This window comes from Ochotona princeps, chromosome 2 (assembly GCF_030435755.1).
Source record: "Ochotona princeps isolate mOchPri1 chromosome 2, mOchPri1.hap1, whole genome shotgun sequence".
In the NCBI taxonomy this organism is placed as follows: domain Eukaryota; kingdom Metazoa; phylum Chordata; class Mammalia; order Lagomorpha; family Ochotonidae; genus Ochotona; species Ochotona princeps.
Genome location: NC_080833.1, coordinates 65,867,890 through 65,884,679, shown reverse-complemented (window position 1 = coordinate 65,884,679; position 16,790 = coordinate 65,867,890). Strand labels below are relative to the sequence as shown.

The following is a 16,790-nucleotide window of genomic DNA, read 5'->3' as shown; positions in this document are numbered from 1 at the left end:
GGAGTGGACACCAATTGTTTCTTTAATCAACTTTAAACTTGAGATTTCTTAACTCTCACACTATAAAAATGCATCTATTGTAAGGCTATGACTTGATGATTTTTGGCAAATGCAGATATTTATGGAACCACTGTCTCAATCAAGAAGTAATATCATCAATATCCCAAAATATCCTTGTGCTTTTGTGCAGCCAATTCTAAGATCCAGCCCAAGGCCAGGCACCTACCTGTCTGTCTGTTTACTACCATCCTAAGTTAGTTTTTATTTGTCCAGTTCTTTAATTCTCTGTAAAGCTAGAATTTTAACTACATTCCATGCTGAGTGATTTGTTTACGTTACACTTGAGTTATATTAATTTATAAAACTATATATGTTGTTCTGTGGTGCAGAATATGTACAGGTAGATATACTTGAAATTTAATTGGAAAGGGAAACAGCATGATAAATTTCCATGGATGTGTAATTACTGAAACAGACTTTGGTGGTGGTGGAGGGAGGATGTTGGCTGGTTGGTTTCTTATTCAGCCATTTTAGCCACAACTTTTTTTTTTTTTGAAAAAAGACCATTTATTTATTTTTATTGGAAAGTCAGATATAGAGAGGAGGAGAGGCAGAGAGAAAGCTCTTCTGTCAGTTGATGTACCCATCTGAAGCAAGGAGCTAGGAGCCTCTTCCAGATCTCCCACACAGGTGCAGGGTCCCAAGGTTTTGGGCCATCCTGGACTGCTTTCCCAGGCCACAAGCAGGGAGCTAGTTGGAAGAGGGGCTGCTGAAATTAGAACCGGCGCCCATATGAGATCCTGGCATGTGTAAGGGGAGGACTTTAGCTGCCAGGGAACTGAGCTGGGCCTTAGCCACTATTCCTAACTTTTTACTTCCGGGTTCCTGAATCTCACTCAGCATGGTGAGCACTGAGTTCTGACAAGACTTCTTCTTATGTCTGGGTCCATTATTCTTTATGAATCTTTTATCAGTGAATTTTTAAAAAGGGGTAGGGGAGAAAAGCAAAAGCTGCCACTTGAAACTGAAGTGGCAGGGAGGACTCCCGGGATTCCTGTGGAGTTTAAACATTTTAGCTCAATTTAAGCACAGCTGGGGAAGGTATAGTTAGGGTGAAATGCGTCCACAGGGGGTCTGTAACAGTGTGCAGGGTTAAAGGGTCAGTGGTACAGGGCAGGAGCTGAGCCCCAGGGGTTCCGGGAAAAGGGCTGGAGGCCGGACGCGATCAGGACACTTTGGGCTGGACGCTCACTCGCACAACAGAGGCCGGAAAGTGTCCTGAGGAAGCCGGTGCGTCACAGGGGACGGAGCCGGGAACTTTTCGCGGCCGTCCCACATCCCGGGTACAGGGCCCGCACCCAGCACGAAAGCTGCTAGGATCACAGCCACCTCCACCGCCACCACCGCCACCACCGCCACCGCAGCCGCCACCAATGAAACTCCTGCCGCTGCTAGGTGAGTGCCGCCAAAGGGCCCGGATCTTTCGCAGGTAACAGGACTCTACATCTTGTAGCCCGCGTGGCAAATGGATTTGACCAAAGTCTCCTCTGAGAAGTGACTCAGAAGTTCGCATGATTTTTCCCTGGCCTTTCAGCTCTGTGCACTTTGATATTCAAGGCTTAGGGGCTGATAACTTCTTATTCCTCCTCAGGAAGTTCGCAAAGTGCCAAAGCCCCAGTCTGACCTTTCCTGCCACCTACCCTCCTCTCTTTCCCCCTCCCTGCAAGAAACTTGGGAAATGCAAACCTTGAACTCTTGAGGGAGGCTTCCTGACATTTGAGGGGGATTGTCCGCCCAAACTTTGGGTGCATTTATAAATACCATTTGCCTGAGACTTCAGAAAGACGATAAATCACATCTTTAAGGCAGATTAATTCTGGTCAAGACAGTATATACAGCTCTCGGAGCCAGGGTTTCAGAGTGGAATGTTTAAGAATCCCTTGGTACCCGATAAGGGCAATTTATCTCAGAGAACTGTTTTCAGAACAATGACTTCTGACTCCACACTGTCCTGCCGGCCCCTGCTCTTGCGAAGACCTGCAATAACAACAGGAACACCCTAAGCTTTTTCTTATCTTTTCCCTGTGGTTCACAAAATATCCTTTCCAACTTCATTTTCAGCAAGTCTGAAATATATTATTTTGTCCTTCCTTTCATTTTTTGCTGGTAATAATTGGGCTGGTGCTCCGTTTCTGAAAGATCCATTTTTTTTTAATAGTAAGTTAAGTTTTGTTGTTTCCTGAATGGATGTAAAAGAAATTTTGTTATGAAAAAGGCGAAGTTGACTATCACAACTCAAGTAAAACAGGGGGAGGGGGAGCAATGATTCTATTTGTTCTCCTAGATGTGGATACTGACTTGAATTTAAAAAGATGCGTATACATCCTTCATCTTGGTTTCTGCACCGAATTACCCCAGAAATAGAGGTCCCTTTACAGTGGTACAGTTCACCTTTTAAATGAGTCTCGCCTCCATGCGAAAGATGATCTGGGTCCCGATGGTGCAGACTGGGCAATACAGATCGTTATCATGACTGTTATTTATTATATGTTAACTGTTTCAGGTTTATTTAATAAAGGATAAAACTGGAAAATTTTACACTAATTTGCATTTGTGCCATTGTTTAGGCAAATATTCCCTTGGGGGATTATCATAATCCATTTATATAAACAGACAGTATTTGCATTTACTCCAATCTAGCTTTGTTTCTGAAAAGATCTATTTCTCTTTCTTTCTAGTGGGTTTCTGCACTTTGTTGAATTATTCCTACACTCAGAATTGCACCAAGACGCCTTGTCTCCCAAATGCAAAGTGTGAAGTACGCAATGGAATGGAAGCCTGCTATTGCGACATGGGCTTTTCAGGAAATGGTGTCACGATCTGTGAAGGTAAACAACTTTTACTAGCACTTTCTGGCTTCATTGTGAGAAAAAATTCAAATGTGATTACTTTTCTTTCCTCTAGTAATGAACTTCTTGTATTGTTTGATTTCGTACTACTGCAAAAAAAGAGAAAACTTCAGTCAACTATGATTAGTTTGAATTTCCCATATCAAAATTTATACTTGATTACTGATTTGTAATGAGTCCATGTCTATCTTGTTCATGATTAGATTGCTAACTTTTGTCCTTGAAGTTAACTGGAAAGTTCTGGTACAGAGCACAGAGCTAATGGCCTTGGGAGCCAAAGGCCCGAGGTCTTCTGTTGTCTGGTCTGTGTGAGTATGTGTGGCCCTCAGGTATCTTCCTTACTGCCTGACTTCAGTTTGGAGACATCCGAAGACTGGATAGTTTCTCATCCATATCCTAGGAGAAAGAAAAGAAGGGAGAGTGAACGTGTATGTGAGATAGGAAGTTGAGAAGAATTTCAGAGACATTCTTTCCTGAAAATACATTATCTGTTGTAGAATGTCATGACACTCTTGAGCGGTGCTGTGCACTTTATTGGTTTAACAGTCATCATCAGATCACCACATTTAGCTCAGTTCTAGTCTTTACGACTGCCATCAGCACCAGAACCACGTCAAATCTCTGTTCACTCAATTTTTCTTTATTATATTTTTCATTTTGATACAAGGTAGTTTTAGCTGGGCTGGTACAACAACGGGGAGAGGCAGGAGTTCCAAGTCATATAAACTAGCTTAAGACATAATTAAATGGCAAGTTCAGATTAGAGCTGTGTGACATTATCTTTCTAAATGTATTTAAGATAGCAAGAACTTTTTCTAATTAAGTGAGAATATTGTGCATTGTTAATATTGTATGTGTTTGCTTAAAGCGTAAAGAAGTTGAATCTCGTGATTCAGTCTGATAGGCTCTTAAAAAGATTAAATATGCAGTCTAGAGTAAGACCAAGCATCATCATAATTAGTTTAATGTTTAAAATATGTGCAACATAGCTACAGTTTGCTTAATGATGCATTAGATCAGGCACTTCTGTTTGTATATACAGCCAGAATTTATTATACACCATCCTACAAGCATGACAAACTACATTCTATAAAAAAATCTTAAATTTTTATTTTGTATTTAATTGAATGCCATTATGGGAAATTGATAGCTGAGTGACCTTCAAAATGTTGAATTAAATACATTACTGTACTTTTCCACTAATCATTGCAAATCGTACAATAATACTTCATGAGCAGTATTGCATTTTTTTATTTAGATGCGTTTCAACTCTCATGATTGTCATTAACATTAGCACATTTTCACAATTGAGAACTTCAGCCACCAACCAGCTTATAGTCATGTTTTTAATTATTTCATTTAAATAATATGCCTTTCATTATTCAGTTCAGTTGTCTCCACCAGACCCTCCTTCCAACAACTCCCAGTTAATTGGCAGCTAAAACAGAAAACACTTTCCACTGGAAAAATGCTTCATGATTTTTAGGTCTATAATTTCTTTTCTCAGAACACAAAGTTCATAGTTTTTTTTTTTTTTGTAAAGTCATATGAAACCTCAATCCTTTTTCTTTTCAAAGACAGTTACATATCACTTTTTGAAAATATTTCTCTGAGGTAAATGAGATCTTAAAATATTCAAGTACTGATTTTTATCTTTTTGTGTCTTACTAATTTGTTGAAAACTTTTTTACATAGATTTGAATACATACACTTAAATAGGTTCTCTGGAATTACATTTAATTGTGTTTTCAATTACATTTTGTATCTGAAGTGTTTTCCTTATGTCTGAAAAAGATTCCTCATCTTTTTTCCTATCTTTCTTTTAGATTCACGCTAAGTCAGTATGAGATGACAAGGTTTTTGCATGTAATGTAGTTCTTGAGGAATGCAAATTATTCTTTATATCCATCAGATTTTTTCGCATTTTTGCCATCATCACTGTTATCACTGTGGTCATTAGTTATGGTTGTCTCAGAGATACCAAATAAATGTTACAGCAATAATCCAGCCCACATTCAATCATTATAAGAGCTGGTTTGGGACAAGTCTATGAGAGCTTAGCCTGTCATAAGAATGTTTCAATAGCAATAATTTAATCCTCTAATGTCTTTGTTGAACAAATATTTATAAAGTACCTTCATCATCATTACCATCATAATTAGAATTGTTAATATCTATTGTGATGGCCTCCAAGATGTTAATTACCACAACACTTTATTGTTATTCTCATTTTATCTATGAGGAAATAGAATTTTAGAAGAGATGATGGAGCAGCCCAAGTGAGTCAGAGAAGCAATAGTGTCAATGTTTTAGTTCTGTTTCTATCTGTTCTCCTAGTCAACATGTTTGACAGTAGTACCTCTGTAAAATAAATACTGTAATGACCCTGGACTGAAATAAAAAACAGGAATTAGCTTGATTTTCAGTATTTGCAGTGGCACAGTTAAGTAATTGTATGATGCAATACTATAAAAGTTATCAAGACATGTAAATACAAGGTACATATTCATCTGTAAAAAATGTTTTTTTCAATAAAAGTGTAATTTATGCTGATAAACATAAAATAAGTTGAATTCATCAATATTTAGAAAGAAATAGAAGGCAGCCAAAGCAGTAACAAAGATGTACATGTGTACATATTCAGTGCCTTCTTCGACAGTGCTCTAAGTGTCTCAGGCACAATGTATATTATTTGACAGGCTAGGGGTGCAGTCATCACAATAGGGTCGTTTTCAGACATTAAGTAGCTGAGTAAAATGATAAAGTATTTGCATTAGGAAAGTGACTCTTGTTAGGTAAACAAAAAATCGCTTGACAAGGTCCAACGCATCCAAAGGCTATTTTACACATTCTACCAAACAATAGCACATCCTATTTGTATGATGCATTTAGTTTATGCTGCTTCTACTAAGTGTATTTTTAATTTTCCTATCAATATTTTGCAATAAAAATGACAGCTACTTTACGCACAAGTGCCATTATAGCTGGTTGAAAATAACTCGTGTTCAACTTTATGTGACAAATCTCTTGTGTATGACAGAGACAAGACTCTGAGAGCTTGAGTGAGTTTTCCAGTGTCTACAGATGGGCTGATTATGCCAGGAACATTGTGGGACGTCGGTTTTCTCAAGATCATATATTAGCATATTGCAATTTACCTGGCACAAATAGGTTGCTTGATCTTCTAAATAAAATTGATAGAAGACTATAACTTTATTTTATTATTTTGCTTTATTTTTTCCTCTATTTTAATTTTAATTTTATGATACAATTCTATGGTGCCTGGGATTTCTCTACCCCCTCCCCAAGTTCTTTCCCCCACACTGATTTTCCCCATATCATTACAATATTATATTCCTTCATAAGCAATCGCAAGTCCACCATTCTGTTATTTAAGTGTGTCCTGACATTGCTTGCAAAGATTGTGGCAGAGAGTACAGCATCCGGTGGTCAAGATATATACAACAGTTTCATTGGGAGTCCACCTTTGATTTGGAAGTAGAGATTCATCCTGTACTGAATCTTCACACTGTAGATGATAGTTTCTATTACACAGTTGCTATACATTCCCTTAAAAGAAAAGCTATGCAATGAAGTCAACAACAGGAATAAAGTTAAAACAAAAAATTTACAGCACCATAGAGTTAAGTAACATGCTGCTAAATAATCAATATGTCAATGAGAAAATGAGAAGGAAAACACAAAAGTTTCTTGAATAAAATGATACTACTGTGTGATCTGCAAGTCAGTGAAGAATTTGTTAACAAAAAAAACTATTTGGAAGAAATGAAAATAAAAACAAAAATATCAAAACCCATGGGTTGCAGCAAAAATAATATGGAAAGGGTTAGTGATCTTACGGTACTTGTCCTTTTACGATTGACTTATTTAACTGGCATTATGGTCTCTAGTTGGAGCCTTTTGGTTGCAAATGGTGTGATTCTTTTTAATGGCTAAGTTGTATTCCGTGGAGTAGATGTACCACAGTTGTTTTAACCACTTCTCTTTGGGCGGGCATCTGAATTGTTTCTCTGCTATTGTAGATGTGCTGCTGTGAATTTGGATTACAAATCCCTTTCACATATTCAGTTTTCATTTCCTTTGCATGCATTCCTAGGAACAGCATAGCTGGGTCATATGACAGGCTTATTTGCAATTCTCTAAGCACTCTCCATATTGATTTTCATAGTGGTTGTACTAGCATATACTCCCACCATCAGTGAAGGAGGGTACCTTCCTCCCCATATCCACGCAAACAGGTGTTGTTAGCAGAGTTCTAAATGTAGACCAGCCTCACTGGAATTAGGTGGAATCTCAATGTGGTTTTCATTTGTCATTTATATCTCCCTGATGGCTAGGGAGCCCGAGTACCTTTTCATATGTTTGTGAGCCATTTGAATTTGTTCTTTTGAAAAAATTGGGTCCATTTCTTTGTCCATTTCTTTACATTTGTTTTGTTTGTTTGTTTGTTTATTTTTACTGTCCCTGGGTTTCTGGAGCTCTTTGTAATCCTGGATATTTGCTTCATATCAGGTGTGCAGTGGGCAACGATTCCATTGATCTCTTCCTCGCCTTGGTAATTGTCTTCTTTGCTATACAGAATCTTTTTAGCTTGATGTAGTCCATTTATTTATTTTGGCTTTGACTGCCTGTGGTTTTGGTGTCTTTTCCAAGAAGTCTTTCCCCATTCCTATATCTTGGAGAGTGTTTGCTATTATTTCATATAATAGTTTGATGGTTTCTGGGTGTAGATTTAGGTCCTTGATCCATTCAGAGCTGATTTTTGCATAATGTGACAGGTGCGGCTCTTGCTTCTTACCTCTGCAGACTGCTATCCATTTGTCTCAACAATGTTTGTTGAAGAGAACAGGCCTTTTTCCCTGGATTTTTTTCAGTTTTCTTATCAAAGATTAGTTGGTTATACATGTGTTGGTTCACTTCTCATATTTCTATTTTGTTCCATTGATCTTCTCTATTTTTGTACCAATACCAGAATATATTGTTGATCCCTGCCCTGTAGTATCTCTTGAGGTCTGGAATTGTGATTCCTCCAGCTTCAGTTTTATTCTTCAGGACAGCTTTGGCTTCGTGCGCTTGAGTGTTTCCAGATGAACTTCTGTATCTTCTTTTCTATTTCTCAGAAAAATATTGTTAGGATTTTAAAAAAGATTTATTTATTTTTATTGAAAAGTCAGATATAACCCAGAGGAGGAGAAAAAGAGAGGAAGACCTTCAGTCCAATGATTCACTCCCCAAGTGGCCGCCACAGTTGGGGCTGAGCCAATCTGAAGCCAGGAGCCCAGAGCCTCTTCCAGGTCTCCCACATGGGTGTGGAGTCCCAAGGCTTTGGGCCATCCTCAGCTGCTTTCCTAGGTCACAAGCAGGGAGCTGGATGGGAAATGGGGCTGCTGGGATTAGAACTGGAGCCCATATGGAATCCTGGTGCATTCAAGGTTAGGACTTCAGCTGCTAGGCTACTGCACCGGGCCCTGTTGTTAGAATTGCATTAAATCTGTATATTACTTTTGGTAATATGCACATTTTGATGATGTTGATCCCGCCAGTACAGGAACAAAGTAAGGTTCTACATTTTTAATGTCTTCTTCCATTTCTCCTTTTTTAAAATATTTTATAGTTTTCATCACAGAGTTCTTCCACATACTTGATAAGATTAATTCCTAGGTATTTAAGATTTCTCTCTACTATTTTAAAGGGAACTGCACTTATAATTTCTTTCTCAGTCATGGAATTATTTGTGTACACTAGTGCAATAGATTTGTGTTCAATTTTGTGTTAATTTTGTATCCTGTTACCCTGCCAAAGCCTCTAATGAATTCCAACAGCCTCCTGACTGCGTGTTTTGGGTCTCCTAAGTAGAGAGTCATGTCATTGGCAGAAGACTATCATTTTAAAAGGAATTTATTGTTTCAGCAGCTATATTGATATTAGTGAGATTGTAGTTGCATATTGTTTTAGGTTTATATTTGAAGATATTTTAAGAAAAGGGATGGAGGAATTCATGTAAGACTTTTTGACTACAAAAGCTTTGGAACTTGTTTACATTTAACACTAGAGCAGAAGTACACATGATTATTGCTATTATTTATACTTTTCACACTTTTGATTTTCCTGATGTAAAATGATCATAAATACAGAAGGGAAAAATTCTTCTATCTCCAGATTATGCAGAAACTGTTAAAGGAAATTATGTGGGGGCATTTGAAAATGTGTTGATAAAATTTTTATGTACATCAGACCACACCATGGCTCGAGTTGAAACAAACTGAACTGAGAGAAGTATGAAGGTATCATAAGGGGGAGTATGGGTTTCAGTGCCTTGTGTGCATAGGGAGATGGGGAAAAATGTAGCTCCAGTTTCTTGACAATTCCCAGGCATCTAACTGTGAGGTCTTAAACATGTGTCCCAGGGAAACATTAGAAGTGTCAGGAAGAACTTAATTAAAGATTTTACACATGTATAAAATGATTTTGTGGCTTGAAGCATGGCTGCTATGAAACAAAATCACAAGGAAAATAATGACATACTCATACTTAAACATATCCAGTAACTTCATGTATAGTATCATCAAAACATAATAACCACATATATATTTTAATTAGCAGATTTTAGAGTAAACCAGAGAGAAATATGATATTTATAAAGACAGAGGGAACAATCTGAGAATAACTATCTCAGAGCTAACAAGAAATAGCCTACTAATTCATAATGTGGAAGAAGTAGTGAAGTCCTACATGTTTGTGGCTGGACCGTAAGTGTTGACAATAGGTAACTTCCTTAGTAATAAAGAGGAGTTTCATCATAATGGACAAAGAGTATAAATGACAGAATAAACATACAAAATGTGTGTGATGTGTATATGTGCATCAGTTAATACAGTTACACAGTCTAAGCTATCTTGTAAAATGATGACTATAACTTAAAATATTTACAGAGGTCATCACTTCCAAATTTTTAAACAGGAAAATAGCTACCATTGTTTTGACATCGCATTTCTCTAATGTGTTTTGCACTTAACTGCAGTAGTTATAGACAAAGCATTGAGCATTCCTTATTCAAAATTCAAAGATCTTAATCTGGCTCCAAAATCTTAAATTTTCTTAGTGCTGACATGTGGTCACAAATGGATCATTTTATATTGGTTCACACATAAGCTTTGCAAACAAAACACAGCTGCTGCATCTTTCCGCGGGGTATGACTCTGCTGTTCCCTTAAATTGTGCTACACAAACTTTGTTGCATGCACATGATTCATAAAATTGCATAAAAAATTAGTTTCAGTGTATGTATATAAGGTATGTATGATGTGGAAATGAATTTTTTGTGTATCCTCTGGTTCCATCTTCAAAATATTCATTATGTATAAGCAATCACTGCAGAATCCCAGAGCTTCCAAAATGCAAATACTTCTGGTTCCAAGCCTCTTGAGTATAGTGTATTCAACTCAAGAAGGAAAAGACAGATGTGTGTCTTGACTTACAGTGATGTGAAATGCATTTAAATCATACATGTTATAATCATTAAGCTCATGCATATCAGATACCATGGAAAACATTTTTAATTATCACAATGATAATTGTCAGTCGTCAAAATTTTAGTGATATTCTTACTTTGAAATTTCTAAGTCTGTACATATATTAACAATGTGTGTGTGTATGTGTGTGTGTGTGTGTGTGTGTGTGTGTGTGCACTTTCCTAAGCTCAATGACAATAAGATTTTGGGAGTGAGTGTAATTTTCAGAAATAACCACAAGACATAATTGGAAAAATCAGACAGATGAAGCTAATGATCAGAACAATTTTTTACGAAATGACACGATTTGAATTGTTTTTACTGCATGAATAACCTGCAGTTAGTTAATATAGGACTACTAAGATGTTTTCAGTAATATCAAAATCACTGGAAGTTCAATAAATAATTTATTATTTTTCATTCTTATGCATATGCTTCATCATTTGTTTAGAGATGAATATTTTATTTCATGATTTTTCATAAATATGGCCTGTTTTTCAAGTATTCACTTCTGATGGACATTATTATTAATGTCTATAGATAGTTCTATTTTTTTATCCAATTTATTTAGAAATATATTTACAAAGTGATTATTATTGCAAACATTATATGAAAAATCCAGCAAAACCAGCAGGAAAATATAATATATAATAATGTATTTCAAGAAAGTGCCCCAGATTACCTTTTAAAAAGGACTGATGGGAAAAGACATGTCATGCATTTATTTAGATGTCTGTATCCCGCATGGTAGTGCCTGGGGTTTCATTCCTGAGTCTGGCTGCTGATTCTGTCTTCCTGCCAATGTTAACCCGAGAGAGCAATGGTGATTGATGGTGCAGTAACTGGGTTCTGATGCTTACTGAGAGACCCTGTTTGAATTCTAGGCTCATAACTTTGGTCTGTCCCAACACCAGCCTTTCTGGACATTTGAGGAATGAAAACATAGATATCCATAAGTCTCTGTGCCTTTCCTACTATCTCTTTGGGTATCAAAAAAAATATTGTAAACACTGAGGGATTGAGTATTTAGTCTAATGGGTGCCTGCATCTCTTATTGTCATATCTCCCAGCTCCCAACTGCAGCTTTCTGCCAAGGCACACCCTACAAGTTAGTAGCATTGGTTCAACTAACGGTGTTCCCATAGCACATGTTTGAGACGGGCCTACCAAATCCAGGTCTGGATCCAGTCCTGGCTGAACCCAGTTGTTGTGGGTACTGGGGACTATGAATATGTGAATGAGAGTTCGCATCACTCCTCATTTTTTCTCTCCCGCAGCTAATCTTTTAATAGCTAATTAAATTAAAATAATTATTGAGACAGCAAAAACAATATTAGTATTTGCAGGAATCACCTTTCCTTTCTCTACTTTGATATTTTCTTCTTTTCTTTCATTAAGATTTATTTATTTTTATTGCAAAGTCAGATATACAGAGAGGAGGAGAGACAGAGAGGAAAATCTTTCATCCGATGGTTCTCTCCCCAAATGACCACAATGGCCGGTGCTGTACCAATCCGAAGCCAGGAGCCAGGAACTTCCTCCAGTCTCCCATGTGGGTGCAGGGTCCCAAGGCTTTGGGCTGTTCTTGACTGCTTTTCTAGGCCACAGGCAGGGAGCTGGATGGGAACTGAAGCTGCCGTGATTAGAACTGGTGCCCATATGGGATCCTGGCGCATTTAAGGCGAAGACTTTAGCCGCTAAGCCACAGCGCCGGACCCTACCTTGATATTTTCAAAAGTAATACTTTTAGGTAATTAGTATCAACAGTAGTTTATTTGACAGATAAAGATGACTAGAGTTTGTGAATTATACAGTCTGCCTTACCAGAAAAAATAAGGAAGGCTGAAGTTCACAAATTACATTTAAAGTGCGTAGATATGTAACTTTAATGAACTTAGCTTCTGAGAAAGCAGAGCAGGTCCTTCTCCAACACTGTCAGAGCAGCGTCGAAAGCTTGTGTTTTCATCTTAAGGCTCCAAAGGGATATTGTTTCAACACGTCTGTTTTCTTGTCAGCTTTTCTGGTGGTTCATGCATGGTTGTTGTTATTCGTTTTGTATTGATAGCTGTTTTAGTATTGAACATTGAGAGTGGACACTTGATAGAATGCATTGTGTCCGTTTCATTCTTCCTTCTCTTCTTTCTTTCCTTTCTTCATTCCTTTCCAACTTTCTTCTGTATTTCTTTTTAAATTATGAGTTTCAGAATAAGATGACTTCTAATTTTTCGGATAGCATTTTTGGTAAAGCACATGTATTTTTACATAGTTTGAAGGAAGTTTTTTGGTAAATGGGTATAAGAAACCTTGAAAAGTATGAACTCTGGCATTTTTCTAGCTAGCACTCTGATAGATGTACATAAGGGCTTCTATATTTGAGGTTTCTTGTACTAAAAGAAAAATGTAAACAAATCAACTGAAAGCCTACATTTCAGAAGAACTGATTTCTGTGAAGTTTATCCAAATAAGTAAAGTACCTTTCCCCAGTTCAGAATTCTTTTTTCTTACACTAGAATTGATGACTTCTTTCGTCTATTGACAAGGAGAGTTACTCAAGAGAAGACAAAATTTGCCATATGCTTGGGTAGAACTTTGCCAAAAATTTGCATTCCATAAAAGCACAAAGTGTATCAATGTATCAAAATGGAAAATAAATGAATGCAGCATTATGAAAGCTTTCCTTACAGAAATATTCTATTTTGGAAATGAGAAGGAAAAAGTAGGTCGTGTCAGGAGTTTTTCTATCAGTTCCACAGTTTTAAAATGAAGAACTTTTCTGATTTGAATTAGCAGTTTCAATTTGACAGACTGTTTCAGAAATCGTTCCAAGTCAGCTATTCCATTTGTGGTAAAACGAATGAAATGTGAATATAAACTAATAAATATTTTGACATCTTAAAAAAGAGTTTAATCAGACTATACAATTTTGATTGTTACCAGCATGATTGTCCAAAGTAACTGTAGTTAATAGCATGAACACTTTTGTTCAAAATAGAAGACTTCTATAACTCTTAAAGTTTTCAATGCTGTCTATCAAAAGTAACGAATTCAGAACCTCACTGAGATAAAGATGAAAAGGTTTAGGTTTATATTCTGTTCTATGTGCTTTTTTTCCTCTTTATCTTATCAAAGCAAATAATTACATGTATCTCCGTGGTGTGTGTTTATGTGTCTCTGGGTGTATTCTTAATAATTAGTAATAAGTTTAAGATAATTAAGTTATGCATAATTTTAATATCTTGCTAAAATTCATGTATTTGTTCTCAGTGTTTACATTTTATTTATACAACCTCCTCAAATTCAGTGAAGTGAAAATAAAAGCGAATTAAAAACCAAAGGGGGCCATGGTAAGTTAAAAGATTAGAGGGAAGAAATGAGTGTTAGAGAAAGGAGCAGTTGGGAGCACAGCAAGGAGCCTGCAGCACAAGCTGGCCACCCGAGGTCCTGGTGAGGATTCCCTTTACTTACCCAGAAATAGGGTGCAAATCCAGAAGAGCGGTTGAGACGTTATTTTGCAAAGCTGTACAGGTTGGATACTACCTCCTCACTGCTGTTTGCCCCCAAATAAGCAAGGAAATGCCTCCAAAAACCTTGAGTATCTTTCTAGATGGAACTCTTGAGACTGAAAATTGATGACACACACTTCTGTTCTTTCTCCCCACTTTTTCTGCCTGGATTAACTACTAGAAATTTGCTATATTCAACCCTTCTATATAAAGAACTCTAAATTCTATTAAAGAGTCTTCATGTCTGGAAGGCAAAGTCTGGGATTAACTAATGGTGAATCAACACTACCCTTTAATTTACAAACATGATAACCACTTAAGGATAACCAAGTGAAGGAAAGGTAAAAAAATAAGAACACAGGGTAAACAAATTAAAAAAAATTTCCTGGAAAATTGTATCTTTTTGGGAGCTTTAGCTTCCTGCTGTCTGCTTCATTTGCTACAGTGAGTAAAGTTGTGCTTTAATGGAAAAAAAAAGTTTAGTAAAGAATATTTCTATGAGGAAAACAAATTGAGGAATAAGCCCAGTTTATATTTTCAAAGAGATTCTAGAACACTTTACGTACAAATAATAAGAAAAAGAATACACTAATGCACTTCTATTTACAAAACAGTTGTCCTTAATGCTAAAAAATCCCTATTTTGATATATTTTAGAAGTTTTGCATTGCTCAGTATTTTTAAATTCCATTTCTCTTCTTGTCTTTTTGCTCTCGAAGTAATCGATAAGAAGACAATAAGCTGTGAAATTTTAATACAATATGCCAGTATTTATGTAGAAACCTGAAGTTTGAAGCTAAAACTGCCATTGCTGGATTTGCTATTGAAAGATGGTCACTAGATAAAATAAGAAAACTGCAAATATCAAATTACTTACTATTGTAATATATATGCTAGTTACTTGCAACTATAATGATCATGGTCCATCATAAAAAGAATTCACATCTCATTTTCCATCAAGTACTAATTTCAACGTTTATTTATTTTATTAAAAGAATTACACAGAGAGGAAGAGATGGATGTATCTCAGTGGCCACTACAACCAAACAAGGCCTGTTTAAATCTGGGAACCAGGATCTTCTTCCTCGTATGTCAGGTGTATGCATGGCCCAAGACATGGGATATCCTCCGCTGTGTTCCTAGGCCATTGGCTGACATCTGGATAAGAAGTGGAGCAGCCAGGGTATGAACTGGTGCCCATATGAGATGTTCCTTTTGGCTCTCAAATTCCTTGGTTATATTATTTGAATACATTTATGTGACCTGTATTTAATTCCATTTCAACTGCTTTTTAGACACATAGCCTGAATCTAAGATGTAATTTAAAATATGAAGATGAAATTGATATGGATGCTTGTCTCCTGCGTATGAACCCAAGGGACTTACCACTGAACTGCACTGTTCATATGACCAATCTCTAGAGCTGGAGTTACAAATACAGATGTTTTGGCCAACTCTGCATATTTTCTTCTCCCCACCTGATGATGCTTCCCCTGCCACCCAAAATGAGGTCTCCAGGCAGGAGTTACAAATAAATAGTTTGACACAAAAATGATAATGTTTGTTCCCCATTTTTCTCTTGTGGCTTCTTCTCTTAAAGGGGGCTTTTAAGTCAATATACAAAGAGCTCTTCTACATTATAGTGCTGAACAATACGGTATTAAATATAATATCATCAACAGATGCCCTATTTTGCAGTCATTTGAACTACTAAAAAGCAAGCAGAAGACTATAAAACCATGATATTGATATTTACTTCCTTTTGGGAGAGGTTTAGTTACATTTCATGCTTTAAGAGTACTGTCTTTGAATAAGAGGATGGGTGTATTAGTTAGCTTTTCATTACTAGAATGAAGTATCTGTGGTTCCCTAACTTGATAAAGGGAAGGTAGAGTTGGCTTCTAATTATGGAGAATCACATTGTAACATCAGTAGGGACCTAATGGCTCAGCCTCTGATAGGGCCAGTTTTGCTGGCAGAGTCCAGATTTGGTGCATTTGTCACATGATAAAGGGTAGGAATGAGTGGTCTATATCTCCTTATCTTTGTTATCTTTTTCAACCATGAGGGCCCCAGGCCAATCACAGTCCAATCACTTTGTAAAGCTGCTAACTCCAAAATCCGTAGTTCCATTAAAATTCCACCCTCTCAATATTATTAATTAAGACTTGTTGATGTCCTCATCCTAATTTGGATGGTGTGTGGGGACCAGGAAGAATCTTGAAACCATAGAATTACGAATTGGCACTTTGGAGGCATGATTTTGTATTTGCCATGAAATTAATATCTAGAATGAAACACTGCATAATGTAAACTGTCTATGGCCAAAGGGTGTGAGAGTGGAGTTCTTCAGAGAAGTTGTCCTGTTAGCCAGAAAGGAAGCTACAGCCAACTTTTTCCAATTTGAGAATGGGTATTTATTTCTGAATTCAAATTACCTTTGCAACAGACTCAACAGAGAAAAGGGTGATTGGTGGTGTCTGTGTGCTCAGGGTTGGTACTGGACTCTTTCAGCAGGTATCGATTACATCATGATATTGCACAACACACATCGACATTTCTTTGCAAGATAACTTTTTAAAATTTTCTATTCATTGCAAATAATGGCTCTTCAATTTTCTCTTAGGAATTTCACTATATTTTGCATTAGTTCACAATGCTGAAATCAGTTTTTTGTGGGGTCATCCAGCTTTTCAGAAGTGACTGATGAATGCCAACAGTACCAGTCCTGATTGCTGGAAACCATCAAAATGCCTTGGATCCAATATGTAAAGTGACACAATTCTGGTTGGTTTGTGGTGCTCCATTTTAATCATTTCTTGCCTATGCCAAATTTGGTGAACTATT

The 16,790-nt window shown here is 36.8% G+C and overlaps 1 protein-coding gene across 2 annotated transcripts in view; it reads left to right on the top strand.

Annotated features, from left to right (window-relative positions):
* Positions 1 to 1,387: 1,387 nt before the first annotated feature.
* The window catches only part of ADGRL4 (adhesion G protein-coupled receptor L4), a 92,299-nt gene continuing 76,896 nt past the window's right edge, over positions 1,388 to 16,790 (top strand). The window contains exons 1-2 of one of the 2 annotated variants that reach the window (XM_058658479.1): positions 1,388 to 1,455; positions 2,739 to 2,888. In XM_058658479.1, the coding sequence (XP_058514462.1) occupies positions 1,434 to 1,455; positions 2,739 to 2,888 (172 nt within the window). In that variant the 5' untranslated portion in view covers positions 1,388 to 1,433. The remainder of the gene's footprint in view (positions 1,456 to 2,738; positions 2,889 to 16,790) is intronic. The other variant, XM_058658474.1, reaches the window with a different exon arrangement.